At 46.4% G+C, this 22,142-nt stretch overlaps 1 protein-coding gene across 1 annotated transcript in view; it reads left to right on the top strand.

The window, feature by feature from the left end:
- Window positions 1-22,142, top strand: part of LOC149355543 (valine--tRNA ligase, mitochondrial-like) — a 402,426-nt gene that overhangs the window by 4,226 nt on the left and 376,058 nt on the right. Inside the window, exon 3 of the mRNA XM_089583866.1 lies at window positions 4,937-5,101. Within this exon, the coding sequence (XP_089439992.1) occupies window positions 4,937-5,101 (165 nt within the window). The remainder of the gene's footprint in view (window positions 1-4,936; window positions 5,102-22,142) is intronic.

Here is a 22,142-nt window from a genome sequence, read left to right on the forward strand (position 1 = left end):
TAGAAATATAATGTTGTTATGGACATATGGGGATCTCTTTCGTTTTTTCTTTTTTTTTTTTTGCTAAAAGGTCGGTGGTTATGGCGTGAGTGTTGCCTTTTTCGATCACTTAGCGTTGCTTAAAAATTTCTCAAAGATACGGTGCATTTTGCGATAGTCACGCAAGCGTGTTTAATTAAGCCTCACTAGCCTAACTGGGGAAACTGGGATGCGTCTTATATATGGGTGCGTCTTATATATGAACTTTTGCAATGACAGCTTGCATATATGGTGGGTGCGTCTTATACAAGGGTGCGTCTTATACACCGGAAAATACGGTAAGTGCCATCATAGTGTGTTTATGCCCTTACAATGCCCTGCATGCTAGCACAGTTAATTCTCAGAGGAAACACGCAGGAAGTGTGAAAATTGACAAGAGCGTTCAAGGTGAGCAAATTACAGACTGGGTGCTGGACTGTGAACCTTCTTCACCCATTCACAAAGCAACCAAGGCCGCTGATAACTCAGAACACTATGTTTCGTTTGCTCTTGATGCGTCTGGTTAATTACCACTAAAGCTGCTTGTGATTTGAAAGAAGTGCCGAACTTGGGCCAGTTGATATTATTACTTCATACTACAGTAGTATGTGCACATGCCTAGCAGTGTGGACACAAGCCGTCAATGTTTTGCCTCTCAACTGTGTCTCTTTCTGCTTGCACTTTGTCTCACTCAGCTTGGGCCAACTTAGTCATTTTTTCTGTCCATTGTGTGTGTATGAAGGCGCAGTATTTTCATCACATTCATATTACAGTGAAAGCTCGTTAATTCAAAACTCGATAATTCGAATTTTCGGATGATTCGAACTACACTACTTGGTCCGGCCAAGCTCTATAGAGATCTGTGTATAAAAAAGCCCATTAATTCGAAAGCGAGTCGGTTCCGTTAGGGATAATTCGAACTACGCGTCACCGCGTCTGGGCAGCTTGGCACACAGCATGTGGCCAAAAAAGAAAAAAAAAGCACCTCCTCCGCATAGAGGCTGCGTACGTCCTAAACGGGGACAGAAGATGAAACTAGATAAAACCTTGGAAGAGTGGGTAAAGCTTAAATGGCGCCATCACTGGCGCGGTGGCCGGCGGCACCGGAGGGAAGGGGTTGGCAACGCGCAACCTCCGGAACTCGCAACTAAATGCTCGTTAATTCGAGCCCTGTTAATTCGAAAATACGGATAAGCACTGTCAGCGCGGTCCCAGCCAACGCCCATGAAGGCTGTGACTTCGGATGGGCGCTACAAATTACGAGCGAAAAACTTTTTTTTTCTTTGCAAGTGTCGTCCATGCTTCCACCCATCCGTCGGTCGCCAACGGAAGCACGTGCTCAGCTGCGAACAAGACGGGGGCTTTTGAGTGGCAGTAGACTGAAAACGAGGCTTGCGCAACCGAACAAGCGCTGGCACTCTGCCAAAGTTCGCTTCCCCCTTGCTGGAGGTAACGTCAAAAGTGATGTTATCGCTGCGCAGCATCTTGGCGCGCCGCCAAGAAATGCGTTGTGGGCCGTGACGGTGCTGAAAACGAGGCTTGCACAACTTGACGTTAGCTCCAGCAAGGGGGAAGCGAACTTTGGCAGAGTGCGCTGGCACTCTGCCAAAGTTCGCTTCCCCCTTGCTGGAGCTAACGTCAAGTGATGTTATCGCTGCGCAGCATCTTGGTGCGCCGCCAAGAAATGCGTTGTGGGCCGTGACGGTGCTGAAAACGAGGCTTGCACAACCGAACAAGCGCTAGCACTCTGCCAAAGTTCGCTTCCCCCTTGCTGGAGCTAACGTCAAAAGTGATGTTATCGCTGCGCAGCATCTTGGTGCGCCGCCAAGAAATGCGTTGTGGGCCGTGACGGTGCTGAAAGCGAGGCTTGCACAACCGAACAAGCGCTGGCACTCTGCCAAAGTTCGCTTCCCCCTTGCTGGAGCTAACGTCAAAAGTGATGTTATCGCTGCGCAGCATCTTGGCGCGCTGCCAAGAAATGCGTTGTGGGCCGTGACGGTGCCAAACGGAGGGAAGCGTTAACGACTGACGCTTTTTTTTTCAGATTCTTAGGCAAAAATCGGGGGTGGGTGGGTTCATTATGTGAGTGGGTTGGCTACCCGAGTAAATACCCTACATATACCGTAATGCAAATGGTTCTTGTCGGTTTTTTTGCGGCCATTCGATAATTCGAACATCGGATAATTCGAACGTTTTTCCCGGTCGCGTGAAATTCGAATTAACGAGCTTTTACTGTATTTAGCAGAAACGACAGGGCGAAGGAAAGGACAAAGATGGGCACTACTGACAGCTCATTTATTGAAAGTTGAACAGAGTGGATTCCAAGGGAAGGCAAGCGTAAGCAGGGGCGGCAGAAAGTTAGGTGGGTGAATGAGATTAAGAAGTTTGCGGGGATACGGTGGCCGCAGCTGGCAAAGGAAGGGGTCAACTGGGGAGAAGTCATTATTAGGTTCTCAGTTGTCTTACCGGTCTGTGCTTATGGCTTTTGAAGAGAGTCTGCTCTTGAACAGTGCTGTAAGTTAACATTTTCAGTACTATCAATGTTTGGTTTGTACGGCTCTCGTACAGGAACTTTTTTGGCTTTAGCAATGACGGTGGTGTGAAGTGAATTGAAAGAAAAATGCAGATGAGAAAAGGATTGGTTCCCATTTTCAGCCGAACTTGATTGAAGCTCACTGGCTGCAGTTCCATTCACAGTCAGCTATCAAGGCTATAAATATTACTAGCTTTCTCACTCCCAATCTTACCTCTACCTTGAAGGTTATAATAAGGGGCTAATAATGCTTTACCGTTTGCAGCCATTAGTCGGCTCCCACTTGACATTAAAGAATTCGACATCTAAACTTTTAGCTTTTTGTACCTTTTCTTACTGCACATGTAGTTTCATCATTTGGAGCTCTTCCTGGGCATGCTTTTTTTTGTTTCTTTTTGTTTTATTTTCTTTTTCCCCCTGTGGGGAACCGCAAAGTCAGTCATGGTGCTAGTTTCATGCTGTTCATTTATGGACTCATCTTACGGTGGTTTTTTTTAGAAGGGCCATATTGACATTACTATAATGCGTTCTTTTTTCTCACTTCATCTTTTGAGAATGTATGTTGCGTTGTATCTGGAAGTAAGGTACGAATATAGCGCAATTTTTTTTTTTTCACTGCTGCTGAAGATAGTAGCTGTAGCGACGTTCACCACCACACTCGCGAGCTGTTAGGTGAAGCCAACTTTTTGATGACTTTGGGGCAGCATGGCTTGGCAACGGTCGCGCACGGGTGAAGGAGAGGGTGGGCGTGAATGTGGAAAGAAGGCAGGCTGTTGAGAAGGAGAAGGTAGTGAAATATTTGAGTGGAGTAGGGAAGCAAAGAAGGGCGAACAAGCAGAGCACTGGGCAGCACTAAATACGTAGCAGCGGTCGCACGGTGATGACAGTGGTGACCGCTGCATGCGTTGAAGGGCAACTGAAGAGGTTTGAGAATTTGGTGAGCTTAAAGGCATAGAATCTGTGAAACCTGTAGTTCAAGCATGCAAAGCCTTTTGGGGCTGCGTAATCGCCGATTAAAACTGCGACGGCCTTCAGGCTTCTCTTCAACACACACCACCGAGGGGGGGGGCATGACAACGTCATATATGGTAGTCGTTTATTTCCAAAACAGAAGTGCTTGCTTTTAAGAAAAACAATGCCACTGAAGGCAAAGTCTGTGAAGCGTTGTTTGCCACATCCAGTGACGCACACCGGGCTGTGGTCGAAGGCAGTGAAATTACAAATCCCGCTTTCCACAGCGTCATCGCCAAGCTTCTCCTCACTTCTCCGACGCTGTGAAGAGAAGTGTGAGAGTTAATCGGTGATTACGTCAACATTTTAAATGTTGGCACAAAACAAAAAAAACTTGGCATGCTTTACCTGCAGGCTTCATAGATTTGAATCCTTGAATATTGTGGAATTTTCAAAAAGTGGTTCAGCTGCTTTTTAATGCTGCAGAGGCTTTGCTGCAGTTTATAATGTTGTGCAAATTTGTGAAGTCTTGTCTGTCAAAAAAATTTTGGTGTATCTATTGCTTCGATTTTTTTATGCCATCTTCATAGTCTTTCAAGCCCTTGGCGTCTTGGCTGTAGTTGGCGTGCACAATAATAAGTTGTCACGCCATGAGGTCTCTCCATGAGTAGACAGGAATTGCATGGGGTGACTGCAGCGGAAATAAGTGCGACATAAAAGTGATGGTGTTGCACTGCAAGGCATAGCAAATGCCCTTGCCTCGATCCAGGAGTACGCTTTCACTGCTTGCATAGAGAGCAAGGTTATCCTCGAGTGACCAACAGACCCATGGGTGTGGCTCAAAAGAACTTTCCACTAAATGCTTGTGCACAGCTATCACCTTCACCTCGATATCTGAAATTTGCATTATTGTGCGGCTAATACATAGTGACGGTAAAGTTGGTAAATTATCGACAATTTGATGACTTCTCTTGTGCTTTGCTGTAGCAAGGCTTCAAACAGGGCTCCACAGCCGCCACCACAGCTGCATCGTAGCTGCCAAGTAATGGAAAAGCTGGAGAGTTAGAGAGCAGCTTGCCACTGGAACATGCATGAGCAGCAGGTGGAAAGTACTGCTGAGTCACATTGCACCAAATGGTTGTAGCTGGGGGAGTGCTGAGTATTGGCTCTTCTAACTGCGTGTGTCATTTCCTGCGGCATTTTTTGTCCCCTGACCTAATGGTATCTGAGCGGACTGGCCTCACAGGCCTCTCTGGGCCATATTGAGGCCTGCTTCTCGAGCGCCACTTGGGCTGACCCTCGTGGTCCTCTGGGAGGTGAAATGAGTCAGGTGACCCCTGGCTTAACTCTCTCTCTACAGCAGCTCGGGATTCCACCCTTTGGTGCTTTGCTCACAAGTGGGGTCTGGTGGTAAGCTGTCACTGCACTGTGCAGGCAGCGGATGTGTGGCAAGCGAGTCGTTTGGGTCCCCGGCTGTGACCACGCGGGCATCTCCACCCAGCTGGTGGTCGAGAAGAAGCTCTGGGCAGAACAGGGGGTCACCCGACAGAAGCTGGGTCGCCAGGCCTTCCTGGAAGCGGCACACGCTTGGAAGAAACAGTTGAGTAGTGCCTTTTTTTCTTGCCTGCTTACAATGACTTACGCAGTGGGGTTCCATTATGCAGGATATAATTATAACCCTTCGTTGCTGGGTTCTATTTTTTCCCGAACTTCAAGCGGTAAAAGTCAGGCGAGATATTTGAGCTTGAATTCAGGTACAAACCACGATAGTCTTCAAAAAGTTCCATAATAGGGGGCTTTTCGGGTCAGCCTTTGCAGGAAAAGGCAATTTACTACGGGCGCTCAGTTTCGTGTGAAGCACAAAATGCTGCATTTTTCGCTGATTCTTTTCGCTAAGGAAGGTTTGTCTAAGGAACTTTGCCAAACCAGATGTTTATTTTTTTCCCGTTTATTACAGTTATGTGCTTTGCCATGTTCATTACGATCTCCTGCGCGGCACTTCTGCGAGCGTGCAGCACCAATCGGCCTTTGTACGCTGCGAAAATATTAATTCATGTCACAGCAACCATCTTAAAAGCACAAGAGCCTTGGAGCAAGATGTTATTAGTGTGAGTTGGGCTTGATGCCGTGCTACCAATATCTCACCTAGTCAGTACCCTCGTTTTTGCCTCTCACTTTGATCCTCAATCTTATTATCCTCGATCTTCAATTGATCGTCAGACTTAACCCTGTCATGAATAACAAGCACTAAGTTTAAAATCATTTGTTTTAGCTGAAAATGCACCTTTGGAATAAATTCAAGATATCAGTAAATTTGTGGTATCTTCAGCCTTATGCACTCGAAAGCTGCCCTGTTTATTGAATCTAGGCTGGCCTTGATTCTAAGCCGACACCCAAAGGTGAAGGCCCAAGAAAAAAAAAAAACTTGCCTCAAATGTAACCCGTGTGAAAAGAATTTGAAAATGGCGGCATTTATTTGCCACGGACATGCACCGCAAAAAGCTGGTCATGCTGCGCTGCCCCCTCAATTGATGAATGTTCTTTTCAACCACACCAGAATCCTACCTTGCATGGAGGCTTGACGAATGCTCCATTGGGAGCATACAGAGTGTTTGGTTTAGTTTATGGGGTTTAACGTCCCAAAGCGACTCAGGCTATGAGAGATGCCGCAGTGAAGGGCTCTGGAAATTTCGACCACCTGGGGTTCTTTAATATGCCTTACATCGCACAGTACACGGGCCTGTAGAATTTCGCCTCCATCGAAATTCGACCACCGCGGCCGGGATCGAACCTGCGTCTTTCGGGTCAGCAGCCGAGCATCATAACCATTGAGCCTCCGCAGCGGCAAGCATACATAGTGTGTACAAACACCTTGTGTATAAGAACAAATGAATGAGATGGCCTTTCAGGAAAAAAAAAATACTGCAGTGTAAGCACTTATTGCTCTACTGATGGTCTATACTACATATTGCACTAGTAAGGCATCAGGAACTGTTGACTGTTACCCAGTCTGTTATTTTTTTGTGTCTGTTGTGAAAATCGACTGGCTGTTACAAAACCAGATACCTCACTTAACTTTGTAAGATATCCTTCAGTGTCCTCACACTGTTTTGAAAAACTGCACTAAAGTATCCAAGCAAGTGTCAGCTGCATCTCAGGTCACTAGTGCAGATTCAGGGATAACATTCATACTGTCATCGTCAGCAGCAGTTTCTGTTGGTAGTTTGAGCACCTCTTCAATTAGAGCTTCCAGTGTGTCAGCCCTACACATTTGCCTATTTCATCAGTGCTGACATACGTACTCATGTCAACGGAAACACCCTTACTGCTCAACATAGAAACAATGCCAAGTTTGCAGTGCAGTCCTCACTCATTGTGCGCTGAGCAGTCATAGGCGCCACAAACCCCGCATGGCGGAAGGTGTTGGCAATGGGGGCCTCAATAACTTGCTCTCCCAACCACTTGCCAGTAAGTGGGCAGCGTTTAACAGGTTCACTGTGTACTCGTTACTGCTTTCTATGCAAATTAGCATTCACTGCAGCAGAGAGTGACGATAGTGCCTCTTCAAGGGGATTATGTCTCCCTGATCCATAAGCTGCAGCTCTGCCATTGTGTTTGCTGGTAGGAACTCCAGACGGATGGCAAAATTCTGGCGACATGACTGTCTCTGGAACAGTTATCAACAACAAAGAGAACTTTCTCCTCTCTCTCTGGAAGGGGTGGTCCACCTCCTGACGCCACTGCTTGAAAAGCGCCTGCATCATCCACGCTTTCGAATTAGTTATGTACATTACTGGCGGCATTTTTATGTTTCTAAAGCAGCGTGATGATTTAGGCTTCCCAATCACCAGCAACCCTAGTTTGTCAGTCCCAGTCATATTTGCACCTACGAGGACCATTACCCGAAGCTTGTTGTTCTTGCCTGCCATGCAGTTATCACCAGCAAATGTGAGCATTTTGTGCGGAAGCAGCTGGTAGAAAAGGGAAGTTTCATCAACGTTGTTTATATCTTGAAGGTCATATTCCTCCATGAAGTCATTCAGCTTGTTCAGCGTCCAATCGCTATAGGCCACTCCATGCCTTCTCCAAAAACAGTCGAGCCACCCATCACTGCACGCAAGCTCGACAGTCAGTCGCAGCGCATTTCTTCTGCCTTTGCTTTCTATGTCACTTCATTCACTGGCAGATTCAGACTGTGCGCTCTCTTCACCCAGGCAAGCCGAACGTCTTCCAGGTCTTTGTGCATAGCTGTGTGCATCCTCTTTTGCTTCGGCACAAACTCACTATCCTTCGGAGTGCTAGAAGTCCGTGCTTCATCTTTCACAATACCGCTCATGGCTTTTGCGTTGCCGAACCTGCACAGTATTTCAGCCAGCTGGTGTGAACTTTGGTCAAAACTTCGACCTTCTTACGAAGCTCAAATGGTTTTTTCCGAGTTGTTGGCTGACTAGCCACACTAACAACACGGTAAACAGGGCGCGCACTAAAACAAACAACGCACACCACAAGGTGACAGCATATGGCCTGTTAGGAGATTGTGGGACATGGAAAGAACACTGTGCGCACCATGCCACAAGCGTACGGCGTAAGAGGCATGGAGATCGGCAGCACTGGCATGATGACACTATTATGCGATCACCATTGGGAACTGGCATTGGCTGCTTTTCCTCGGCATCCAATGGCGCTGAGAAACACAGCTCTGCCGACTTCTTTGCGTTGAAGTTCAGTCCAAGTGGTGCCATGGCTTCAGCGCATACGTTGATGAGGGTCTGGAGCTCTGCATTTGTCTCTGCAATTAACACTACATCATCGGCAAAAGCGAGGCCTGGCGATATCCGTCGGTGCTTCACACCACCGCTGATGTAGCTTAGCGTGAACCCCAACTGCACATCCAAGAGCTTGCACTCCACCCCTGCAGCGTACAACATATATAGAAGAGGGTACAACGGGCAGCCCTGCCTCTCAACCCCTTCTGTACCACCACTAGGGCCCCTACCACCACCTTCGAGCTGATGCCTCACACTGTGGCCACTACTGTGCAGCGTGCATAGAGGCAGCGAAGCATGCCGATCCAGGTGGGGGGCATTTCCAATGACTCAAGGCGTTGCATTAGAGGCTGATGTGATACGCTGTCGTACGCCTTCACGACGTCCATAAAACAGCAGGTCAGTCCACGAGCTTGCCTTCTTGCAATCTCAATATATTGGGCGAGGACAAAAATATTAGGGCCATTTTTTTTACCTACACTGGCAACACTAGTGTAGCAAGTGTATTATAAAATCATGATACACTGGCTACTCTAGTGTAGCCGGTGTGGGTAAAAAAAAATGGCCCTATTATCTTCTAGCCGCCGGTCTCGACAAATAGATGGATGGGTGGATAGGAGCGCCACCTTTGAAACGGGGTGGTGGCAATGGCCACCATGCTCAGCTTTTCTTTCTTTATTTTTGTTCAGCTGTGTTGTTAACGAAAACTATGACTTTGAGCGCCATATATGGATAGCACTTAGAAGCTCCTGTGCGCGTGCATGGCCTCCGAGATTACCCGCTCGCGCGTGCTCGTTTGCAATCTCGGAGGCTATGGCGCGTGCGATTAAGTGCACCGGTGCTCGCAGCCTGAGCTGATTGCGGAGGCCAGGGCGCATGCATTCGAATGCTATTCCCACCTGGGTCGTGGAAAGTTCGGGTGCGGCCCTTACACGGGTTTATTTTTATTGCAAAAGCAATACTACGTCAGGCATAACCGCTCGTCGCGTGGTCCGTGGACCCCCCTGATCCTCGAGGAGCCGCCGCCGCGCCTAACAGATGGTGTGACGTCAGCCTCTCCGTTGCTATGGCGACGCGTGACGTCTGCTTGCTCTCTCCACCGCAGCCAGGAACAGCCGATCGTGCCGCGCTCCTCGAGGAGTCTTGCCACAGAAGTCACTGACGAAGAGTCTATATCTGAATCTAGTTGCTCTACTGCTTCTGAACGGTTTAACTCTAATGCGACAGCCAAGCAAGCTAGGCTTACTTGGCAACTGCTTACCCGAGTTACTCGGGTGAGCTCGAGTAAGTTCGGAAGAGCGTCGTGCCAGTTGCGCGAGAGGTTTCTCAGGAAGAGCAACATAGGTTGCACAAAGCCTACGGGTGGCCGTGATAGAAATAGCCACCTGCCAGTGCAGTGGAAAATCTCTTAACCACTGTGCCACTACACTGGTAGGGGTATGAGGACTCAACGCCATTTATGAATGTTAAATAGAGAATGAAAAATTCTGCATACAACTTCATTCACCCTCTGCTCGTATCGCGTCTTGTTCTTAAGGCGGAGCTTAATTGCCCCCTCTAGTTTAGGAATGAACACCTGCTTTCGCACGTGTTCTCGGTTTAACTGCGTTAAACGCAACCAAATTTTTTTTAAACATTTCCTTCGGGAAAATGGGGTGCGACCCATACACGGGTGCAGCCCTTACACGTGCTTATATGTTATCCCATGAATAACCTTATGATCACTGATTTCACGCAGGTATGTAATCGATGATAAGCCTTCAGTGTTGTTGGTCAGTATTAAATCCAGAATATTTGAAGATCCGTGAGCGACCTGTGTAGATTTCACCACCATTTTCCTCAGGTTAAAATTGCAGCATACATCTACAAATACTCTTGCTTCAGGGTTACCGGCAGTTAGTGGGCCTACGTTTTGCCAGTTGATGCCAGGTTATAGGCAAAGAGCAGTTTGCATAGCAGGGTGTTTTTTTAGTAATTTGGACTAGTGCATTGTTTAGTTTACGCAATGTTTAAAACAGACGCCAACCAAAAATTTGGAGACTCCCCCCCTTTAAGGTTTTGGGTTTGGCATATGGAGCTTGTGACCTCCTGTGCACCAGCGTCAGAAGCCGGAAAAGGAAATGTGCCAGTGTTGCTGGCTGGCCAAGCTTAACTGCCAAGACTTGAAACCTGATAATTTGATTCTCTTAATTAGTACTGGTCTGACCCAGTGAAACCTTCTCATTGTTTGTCATGACTATTTTCATTCATTCTTGAGCTCTGCCTTGTACACACTTATTTTTGTGTGTAGTTTATCCTGCATATATTGAACAATGTTGCTTTTATCCTTATTTGAGAATCTTTCTAATGTCAATGCGCAAGGCCACTACAGGAGTGTGTGTAGGCTGCTGCTATAGTCTGCTGGAAGATGTCCTTATCTTTTTCTCTCTTGCATGCATTTCATTTTTTTTTGTGCATTTCTTTGTGGGTTTCTCTTACTGATTTATTATTTGCATTTTACTTTTCTGAGCTTGCACGCTTTTTTTTCTTTTTCATGGCATCTAACACTGCATATGACTGACTAAGTGGAGGAACCACAGCAGCTGACCTTGCATGGTGCAGCATTCTCTGGTCCAAGGCACCTATTCATCGTTCCAGGCTACTGGCTCAAGAGCGTGCTTACAAGCCTGCACCTTGGCCTACAAGCAGAGTGACAATGGACCCATGTCGGCCATAACTTCTGTGCCAAATAAAGTATCCCTACCGACATTTTTAACTTCTTTGGCCCTTTAGAAAAACCATGTTACAAAACATTGGATTTTTCGCGACCATACCCAGCTACCACATTGTTTCCTCTGCAGAGTCGCATATTACCTTCCTGTTTATGCCCTTGCAGCAGAAAATGCTGCACAAAGTTAATGAGGAAAAGAAATTTCACCAACAAGCTGTTCTGAGACTACTGCTAAAAGGGTACTCAAGCCTAACGAAGTTGTAAATCAGGTAATGAACAAGGTGTTTGTGAACACTGCATGTGTCTACATTTAATGCATAAGAGGGCCCAATTTCAACTTTTTTACAGGAAGGTAGCACCTTTCCTAAATGCACCATCCCTTGGTATGTGATGCTTCTACCTATACCGCTACCTCTTCAACACTTGAGCACTGACAGTGCTAAGGAAGCTCTTGCTGAATATTAAGGCGAAAGCCTTTAATGCCTCATCGTTGCCAACAAAAGGCTGTCAGCAGAGGTGTCACGCTTTTGATGGGTGTCCACCAAGACATGTGAGACAGTTACTGCGTAATTTCCTTTCCACAAATAAAATTTTCATTTTCTTCATTACGGCCCCTCTTTCTCTTCTTTCACTCCCTTTTTTTCCCTTCCTCTACAAACGGGTGTCCACCGAGATATGTGAGACAGTTACTGCATAATTTCCTTTCCTCAAATACAACTTTCATTTTCTTCATTACGGCCCCTCTTTCTCTACTTTCACTCTGGCTTCCTCCCTTCCTGTACGTTGCTATTCAGGTGTCCACCGAGATGACAGAGAATTACTGCGCCGTTTCCTTTCTCAAAAAGCGTTGTGTCCAAAGGGCAAGGCATCACGCAGAACGGGTGGTGGCATCCCTGGTGGTGTTCTGTGGACTCCCTAGCAGCACACGCTGTCGTGTTCCACTCCTAAAGGCGAAACTTAAGCGTCATTTATTAGCAGTTAGTTAGCATTAAGCCATTAATCAGTAAGTAGTCATTAATTGTCAATTTGTAATTACTTAGTAATTATTATTTAATTACGTGTGACGTCAGCCAGTGGTGACGTCACCATTGCCACAGAGGCAGTCAAAGTGGTGCGAAAAACGCTTTCGCCTCTACGCACTTTAGACTGTCAAAGTGCCCCCTGAATTTTTTGTAATCTGGGTGCTTTGAACTGAATGGTCTTTGTAGATAATATTTGAAAAAGGCAAGGCAACCGTCCTAGCACTAATGGGATTCCAACCCACTGGAAACGAGGTGGATTCTGTAGCACTTGGCTCTTGCTGGCAGTTTGTAAATTTGGTACCGCCCAAAACTGCACTCTGAAAGCGCATAAAGGAAACAGTGTCTTCCATGGCAATTCATGCCATAGAACATGACATAGAAATCATCACGTGGCTAGTTTATCCATTTCCTTTAGGTTCAAGGCATCTGCCAATTTCTAGACGGTAGCTTAAGCCTGTTGCACTGGCAAACTACATTTCTCCTGAAGGCACTTTTTGAGCAGGAATTGGGTTTAACCCGGTTTAATGATTATGCTTCTGGTGCACAAACTGGGTAATGTCGGGCTTTACAAAAGGCCCTAAATGATATTTGGTAAATTTCATTGGCAGTCTTTTCTTACTGTTTCTGACCAATCCTGAAGCCAAACAGTGGCTATTGAATTCGCATCACTTGTTAACCCTTTGTGGTCCTTAGTCGGGCCCCGCCCGACAACACTGCTCGGCCGTAGCGGTCCGCTGTCGGGCACGGCCCGACAAGCGCTTCCACAGTTGAATCGCACGTGTTTCGGCTTATTTTGCATGGCATGCCATCTCTTAGAAACATACTAAACTATTTAGGACAAAAATTTGTTTGTAAATTTTACACTAGATGGCAGCACAGAAATGTTTTCGACCTTTCGCACAAGCAAGCCTTCGAGCGTCTTGTGGTTCTGTTTACATGCCGCTCGTAGCACAGCATGGCCGCCTTCTCGCCAAGTGCTTTCTACGGCGAAAATTGCCAAGCTTTCAGTGAAAGTTAGGATGATTTTAGTGAAGAAGAGAACTATGTGCCGCCATCAGATGACGAAGACAGCAAATCCACAGAATCAAGTGGCGGCAGCGATTACGACGACGACTGCCCTGGAGCCGGTGGCTCTGGTGACACGAGACCACCTGCAACAGTCTGGCGGGCCTACCCAAAAAATTGTCCAGACTTCAAACCCATTCCGTTCACCGCCTCGAACCCGGGACCTCAAGTAAGCGCCTCCAACCTAACCTGCGAGTTGGACTACTTTCAGTTGTTCTTTAAGGACAAACTGATTGAGGACATTGTGCGCGAGACAAACCGCTATGCGCTTGAGAAAATCTCGAATGCCGGAGTTCTTCCAGAGCATTCAATTTGGAAGGATTGGGAAGATGTGTCCGTACACAAATTCAAGGCCTTTTTAGGCATAATAATCAACATGGCACTGAATCCGAAGCCCGAAATCGAGTACTTCAGCCAGGACCTGCTCAAGAAGATGCCTTTTTTCCCGCATGTTTTCAAGCGCAAGTGATTTCTTCAGATTTTTTGGATGCTCCACGTTTCGCCAAGCACAGATGCCTCGTCCGACCGACCAACTCGTGGCAGCAAGGTGAGGGACATTGTGCGCTACATTGATGTAAAATGTAGAGAGCATTTCAGCGCCGGGCCAAAAATTTGTGTCGACGAGAGTACAGTAGGCTTCAAAAGGCGGATTTCTTTCAAGTGCTATAACCCACAGAAGCCAACGAAATGGGGCATGCGGGTTTTCGCTCTAGCTGATTGCCAGACAGGGTATATTTCTGCAATTGAGCCCTATTGCAGCAGCACGATGACTGAGAGCCTCTGCCATCCCGATCTCCCCTTTACATGCAGAATTGTTCTGCACCTGCTGGAGAAATTGCAGCTAGCTACACCGGGCAGTGGCTACCACATTTACACCGACAGGTTTTACACTTCGCCACTTCTTGCAGAAGAATTGCTTCAGAAGAGCGTGGTGCTAACAGGCACTGTAATGACCAACAGGAAGAAAATGCCACAGCAGCTGAAGAAAAAACTGAAGAAAGGCGAAGTGGCAGCTTACCGCCAAGGAGACTCATACATGACACTTGCGTGGCGGGATAAACATCAAGTGACAATGCTTAGTTCGGCGCACAATGCATCAATGAAGGAAAAGATGCGGACGAAAGCAGGAGGCAAGAAAGTCACTCTGCAAAAGCCTGTGGTGATCAGTGACTACACTGAGAACATGGGTGCTGTCGACAGGGCTGACCACTATTGTGCCAGCTATGCTTTTACCCGCAAGACCATGAAATGGTGGAGAAAGCTATTTTTCTGGCTCCTGGAAGTCTCGATTGTAAACAGCTTGATTTTAATGAGACTACAACACCTCAAACAGGGCCTGAAGGAGCAGCGACACCTCCACTACCGCCGGAACCTCATCGAACAGCTGGTCGGTGATGTGAGGGCCCGCACTAAAGAACGGGGCCCATCTGCTCGTTTGGATGGCGAGGAAAGGCTGGATGGCAGACCTCATTTCATTTTCAAGCTCCCAGGCCAAAGCAGCAAAGATTGCGCGGTGTGCAGTGACCACAAAACCAAAGGAGGCAGGAAGGAGACTGTATTTTTCTGCCAAACCTGCAGCCAAAATCTAGGCCTGTACCCAGGGGAATGCTTCCAGCGCTACCATACACTGCCAAAATACCGCTGAGTGTCTTAGGCAAGAAGAGAAGCCTAAAAAATAAACATTTGAGCAAGCGTTCTTGCACAGCTGTTTGTTTTCTTCCGCGGCGCAGAAAACGGGCAAAATAGTTTAGGACCGGAACAGCCGCGAAGCGGGAAATAGGGACCGCAAAGGGTTAATGTCAGATTAATTTTTCTTGTTCTGACTTTTCTCAGCTGCTATGGGCCATTATTGCCAGAGAGGTTTGTACTGTACACACACGAAAATCGCTTAATTCAAACCTGCGGTATTTACAAACTGGTACTTCGGTCCCATCAAAATCGCATAGTTCACTGTGACAAAACTGCAGGTAGTATAAGCGCATGCAACGGCCGTACAGCTTACCTGTCCTGACCGATGATGAAGCATGGCAATGCAGCGTGCTGCACACGGCCATTGTGCTTTCGAAGGCCCTCGGGCTGATAGTCTATAAAAGGCCATTACATGCACTATTCACGCGTTGCCTGGTGTGGGTTGCGGCCTTTGTGGCTGCTTTACTGCAGTTTTTTTCCCTGCTGTCTTTATTCTGAACCCTGTGTCAAGACCTAATTTTCGGTCCCGTTACCCTTAATTTCAAATCGGCATAATTTGAAAAAATTTTCAGTCCATTAACAGTTTGAAGTATCGAGACGTTGAGATATGCCCGACCATTGACGTATGACCTTGCAATCATATGTATCCCTTCTATGGCACACACGCAGTTTGGCCCTAAATGTAATGGCCCTTGCATATATTGTCTTCATTTTCAAAAGTCTTGTCGCAAATCTCAAAAGTTTACTTGCAACAAACATAAATATAAGAGAGCTCAAATAGAGCACACGGCTACAAAAGCACCGTGCCGCGCACATGTGTCCACTCTTGGCACCCTCAGTTCGAATAGAATTTGACTGTACTCGATTGCCTGTATAGTTACATAATGCAATTGTGCATCGTTCCCGCATCGTACGTCGCAAAAGTCGCCTCACGGTGGTAGTTTACACCATTCCGGCATTCGTTCAATGAGCATACAACGTTGATGCCGGCCAGAAAAAGCGAGACTATACAGTTTATTGGTGCTTGTCCACCGCTGTGTGTGACAACTTTTGGCGGGAAGCACCCACGCCAACCACGGCCAGATTAAAAAAAATGCGGACCCTGGGCAATGCGCATGTAGGTCCCTCTCTCTTTCCTTTTACTGGCCCCCCCCCTCCCCACCCCCTGCTACACTACTGGAATATATCCCTTGTTTCATTTTGACTCCACTAAATTTAAAAGAGCGAAGTGCACTCAATGGGATTCATGCAACAGTAACGCATCAGCTTTAGTTTTACAGCGCTCAAAACACAGCGCCACTCTTGAACGCGCAACACATGTCCATCCGTGGCCGAGCGCCGAACGCGACAGAAGAGCCACGTGAGCCAACCGACAACTTGCAGGGCTGCATTGCAGCTCGCGCCACCTCCTATCCTCTCTCAAGGACACCATACACAAGCCGACAGACGGGTTTTCATTGGCAGCTCTGTTTTAATGCCAACGCAAATGCCGCCGCAGTGGCTCAGTGGCTATGGTGCTCGGCTGCTGACCCAAAAGACGCGGGGTCGATCCCGGCCGCGGCGGCTAGAATTTCTTTGGAGGAGAAATTCTAGAGGCCCGTGTACTGTGCGATGTCAGTGCACGTTAAAGAACCCCAGGTGGTCAAAATTTCCGGAGCCCTCCACTACGGCATCTCCCATAGCCTTAGTCGCTTTGGGATGTTAAACCCCATAAACCAAACCAAACCAACGCAAAAAAGAAAAGCAGGCTGAGCTAGCTTCTTACATTGAGCTGGGTACTCCGGCAGTGACTAGGAAATAGAAACACTCGTTAATTAGTGCTCCGAGAGGGTATTATCAAAAGTTATTAAAATTATTTTGATTACACTAAACTTTTACTACTGCCCTCGTGGGGCACATTTCAATAGCAGAATTTAAGTCCTGGCTCAGTGGTTAGTGCGCTCGGCTGCTGAGCCGGGTACCTGGGTTCAAACCCAGCCACACGACAGCTGCGTTTTGATTGAGGCGAAATGCAAAAAAGCGCCCGTGTGCTATACGATGTCAGAGCTCGTTAAAGATCCCCAGGTAGTCGAAATTATTCTGAGGCCTCTACAATGGCACCTCTTTCTCTCCTTTCATTCACACCTTCCTCCCTCCCTTCAAGACACGTTTGAGTTGCCCACCTAGAAATAGAGGCAGCTGCTGCACCTTTTATTTCCTCAAAAATTAAAATTTTTCACCTGGCTCTACGAAACCAATCCCAAGAAAAAAGAACGAACAAAATAAATTGCCCCAGCCGTGGCAGTCGCATTTCGCTGGAGGCGAAATGCTAAAGGCCCATGTACCGTGCAATATCAGGTGCGATTTGGGTGTCCACCGAGATATGTGAGACAATTACAGCGCCATTTCTTTCTCAAAAACTAATTTCAATTTCACTTTAAAAAAGAACCCAAGGTGGTCGAAATTATCCGGAGCCTTCCACTACGGTGTCCCGCAACCCTTAAACGAGTGTTTAGCTTTCCTAGTGGCCACCTGAGTACGAAGTGAAAGTGTGGGACTTCCAAGAAACTAGCACAGCCTGACTTGTTTTTCAACTGGGTAAAGCTAAAGAGAAAAACCTGGTGTTGTATAAAACAAATCTGACATACAAATTCCATAATTGTACGAAACTTGAACTCGAACAATCCACCGGTGTAGCTTAGAGGAGGATTCTGTACTGCGCGCGTTTATTTCAACTCTCTGTATATGATACTTGCACAAGTAGATGCCGCTTTAAACGCTGCTGCACATTCTAGTTTTGTTTTGCCTACCGTGCTGTGACACTTAAGTGTTGCATTTCCTTACATTTGTAAGCCATGCAAAGGGCGCAATGCAAGTATTTTAGAGCACAGCTCTTTGGCGCCTGTTCGTGCATTTCACGGCATCGCTGTTGTCCCTCCTTCATAACCAGCTCCGCAGCCAGGGCAGCGCGCTGCTCTAGTTGCGTGCACTTCTGGCGTCATCTCCCGCGAGCTTCCAATAACTTAATTGCTCTCTTCGCTTCTCCTCCAATGCCACACCTGTGCGGTGGCAATCAGAGCGCTGGATTGGGGGTAGCGGATCTCGATATGAGCACCGCCCGAGCTGAAACGCATTGCAAACCACCTGCCTGTATAAATAGCTTATTCTTTGCAAGTTCTTTCTGAGCCATGAGTCCTTCGTCTGCCACTGCTGCTAAACGAGCTGCCAGAGCAAAGGCCCAGCTCTGTCGCCGCAAGAATCCAGAGGTGCGTGCCGCTGAAGCAGAAGCTTACCATCGCCGCCGTCGAATTATTTGCCTCAATCTATCAAAAAGCTGGAACAGCTGATGAGCTGCACTCAAATTTCGCATTAGGAAGCAACGTAATCGCCGGCAATTTTTTTCACATCGAGCACCGCATTGTGGTTTTGGTATTTGTGGTTTTAAAAATTACTGGATTTTTGGCCGATTATGACAGCAGCTTCAGTGGAGTCCCAAATCGCCGCTCTGTAAAATGGGATGTTATGCCGATGCCAGGATTCTCAAACACACTACACCTTCAGACGCCAATGGACGGGGTGGATTGAAAGAAAAGCACAAAAACCCTTGCACAATCCATAAGCAAACACACATCGCTTCGTTAGGAAGGGGGCCCCGCCGGGGTGGCGGGGTATTCCTGTTTTTGCAGCTCGACAAGCTCTTCCCAACTGATTCGGCTAAATGAAGTTACATCAGGGGGGGTTCGTCTCCTCGTTCTGGTTTTCTCGCTTCATACGTGTCGCTCGAAGTTCCATTGCCAGTGGTTCATATTCTAAGCAGGTTACAATAAATGGCCCCCTTCTCCTGCAATTGCAGGCAGGCGAAGAGCCCCCTCAGCCCCCCCTTAATACAGCGCTGACGCCAACGCCAGCACGCTTAGACTGTGATTTTTGGTGCGGCTGTAGACACAGTTCTATCACCGCTGCAACGCTAGCGTGAATGACCCTAAAGCGCGAAAACGAAACTATGCCGTAGCAGACGGCACAATCGCAGCACTATACGAGATACGGTTGCGCCTGTTGGCTCCGACGATTTTGTTTCTGTGTCACTTTATTCTTGTCATCTGCACCTTAAAATACACAGTTTCGAGTTTTTAATAGGCGATGATTCTATGAGATTAATGTGGCCACTGCGATAACAGCGAAGAAGAGCACGCGTACCGCAGCTTCGCACACTCTAGGCATGCTCCCTCTTCACTGCTAAAACCCTTCCATAGACAGCTGCTCAGAAGAAGAATCGACATTTGAGCTAGTTGGTATAGCATCATAGAAAAAGTAGCCCACTCAGTAAGCGCTTGTGTTTGGTCTTCCCTGTCCGTTGCCCTGAGTGCGCTATTTTTTCCATGACAGCTGCTCAGGCTTACTGAGACTCATTGCAGTGCATTTCTGAAGTTTTGCGCATGCAGAATGATTGTGAGAACCACACAGCCTTGCTAATTCTGGAGAAAGATATTGTGCACACGTCATAATAATAAAAAAACTGCAGGCAACGATGCACAAACTTTTTTCCCACTAAACATTTAGCTACTAAGTTTCCTGGCTGTTACGTGTTATTTTTTTTTGTTCGCGGTCTTGTGAAAAACTCTGCATTAATGTCCTGCTGCATTCAATGCTCTGGTGCATTTAACAACTATATGTGGACACATGAGTGCACACTCAACTCTCACTCTAGGTTGTACATGCATATGTGTAGCCCGAAAATTGAACTTCATATTGTCTCTGGCACTTTAAACAAAGTAAGAGATGTTTTGCTGTATATAATAACAGATCATTTTTAGAACACCAAATTGCACCTATATGATTTACACGTTAGCATACCAAAAAATCATATATATACGTATATCAAACTTCACCCCCTTTCCTGTCAGCTAAGTGGCAGCAGCAACTGCTGTGAAATGGAGGGAAAGGGAGGTGTAAATGGCCCACAGGGGCATTCTCTCCCAGATGCACAGAAATCACGTACATCACCACCTTGATGACATGATCACAGATGTCAAGCATACTCAAGAATGCTGATTCTATGGCTGCAGCTAAGGTTTTCAGTCAGAAGCATGCAGAGCAGGGTGAGCTGGTACAGGTTGACTGCTTGCTACAGATAAGTAATTACTAGTGAAATGCGTCGCAGTATGTACACTAACAGTTGCAGCTGAACTGGTTTTATTGCAGTGTGAAATGTGTAGTAGTCACTGAAGAAGAAAATAAGTAAAGCATGTATTGCACATAAAAAAATAAAATTCATTCAGCAGGTGAATTTGAGAGTTTTGAATTGCAAAGTATATATGCCGATGCTAATTTATCTTTGTGAAAGTACTCTACGAGCTATAATCACTCCAAAATAGGTGGTCTACAAAGTGTTTCACCGAAGATGTAATTTTTAGATTTTTCTGTGTTAGAGTCCATCAAAATAGAGCTAAGATGTTTTATTTAACCCGCGGGCTGGTAAACTAATATAATATTTAACTTCTTACCAGTTACAGGTATGTGCCTTATTTATTGAGATGTTGATTAAAGCTGACCGTAATATCCGCTTCAGTTTTTAGATTTTTCAAATTGTGATTCTCATCACAGCTGCAGTGCACTGAGTTTGGAGTGCCCAAAGGGGTGAAACCGCACGGGCCAGGAGCACTCGCAGCCACGCCTATGAGTGCATACCCAGCTCTCTCCTTGAGCAGTTCCCACTGCGGTCACTAAAGTGTATTACACTTACTACTGTGAGTGTAATATACTTTGCCACTGTTTTTCAAGTTTAGCCGATGTAAAAGCAGATCCCTTTAAGAGCTGTTCCTTATATAAGAACTAATCCCAGCTAGAACATATCTCGCACAGAAAGATTACAGCAGAAGCCTTAATGCAGCTGCAATACCTGCAGGCTTTTGACTGATATCAACTGAAAATGTAGACAGTTTAATCTGACATATCCCAACTGATCCATGCTGAGACCGCACACAACCCTGTGGTTTCCATAGCTGGTGACCACTCAAAATCTGCCGTGCTTGTGACATTGACCTGCTATCGGTCCAAGACAAACATTTAGCTTTTGTTATATCATTAACTGGAACTATTTGCAATGATGTTTCAGGTGCACCTCAGTTTTGATTACAGTTTCCCTTGGTTCCAGCTGAAGCAATGAAGCTGCTTTGCAAGAAAAGGCGTGGCATCACATATTAGCAAACAGCTATGATTCTTCGTTTGAAACTGTGGCCAACAGATATCTGGTTGCGACCTGGTGATCTTAGTTCATATGAGCTGCAACTATGTCAAATTCTCACTTTAGGATGTTTCCCTTGCACATATGTAAATCCAAATGACGAATACCCAGTTAAAGCAAATTTTATTTCACCTGAACTAGCTTATCAGCTAGCGTCTTCATGACCATAGAAAAAAATAGGTTTAAGGCTTCTTCAAGTAAGTGCTGTAGTAATGCAAGACCCATTTCATTTTCATTGAAAGGTATATGGCGTCTTGATCAAGCAGGGAGATACAGTAAAGATTAGAACTGCAATGTGGGACATAGGCCATATAATTACTTGGGCATCAGAAAGCTGAACTTTTTTCATTAAACAGAAGCAGAAATAATTTGCTTATTATTAAGATGTCAGGTTGTAAGCTCTTGACATTAGTTGTTATCAAAGCTGCTGAAGCAAGAAAACTATGTAAAGCACATATTATGCCCCATTAAAGGTGAAGCATCGAAAAATATACTGTCAGATGAACCTGTGCTCACTGAAAAAAATTCAGGGGGCACTTTGACTGTCTAAAGTGCGTAGAGGCGAAAGCGTTTTCCGCACCACTTTGCCTATGTTACACTGGTGACGTCACAAGTAATTGATGACGAAGTAATGACAAATTACTGATTAATGACTAAATACTAATTGACTGCTAACTAATTACGCTTAAGCTTCGCCTTTAGGAGTGGAATGCGACAGTGTGTTGTCGCGCTGCCAGGGAGTCCATGGAATGCCACCACTAGTTCGACGCAATGCCTTCCCCTTTGAACGCAACGCTTTTTGAGGAAAGGAAATGGTGCAGTAATTCTCTGTCATCTCGGTGGACACCTGAACCGCACCGTACAGGAAGGGAGGAAGTGGGAGTGAAAGAAGAAAGAGAAAGAGGGGCCGTAATGAAGAAAATGGAAATTGTATTTGAGGAAAGGAAATTACGCAGTAACTGTCTCACATATCTCGGTGGACACCCGTCAAAACGCGGACACATCTGCTGACACAGCTGTCACATGGCTGCCGACACGGCTGCTAACGACAGTATGAGGCATTAAAGGCTTTCGCCTTAAAAATGATGCCGACAGCACAATAAGTGCCAACAGCCCCTGTAGAAGAATTTAAAGGCCTAGATTGCTGTATAAATCAATCATAAAT

This window comes from Amblyomma mixtum, chromosome 3 (genome assembly GCF_055824585.1).
Source record: "Amblyomma mixtum isolate Tamu chromosome 3, ASM5582458v1, whole genome shotgun sequence".
Classification (NCBI taxonomy): Eukaryota; Metazoa; Arthropoda; class Arachnida; order Ixodida; family Ixodidae; genus Amblyomma; species Amblyomma mixtum.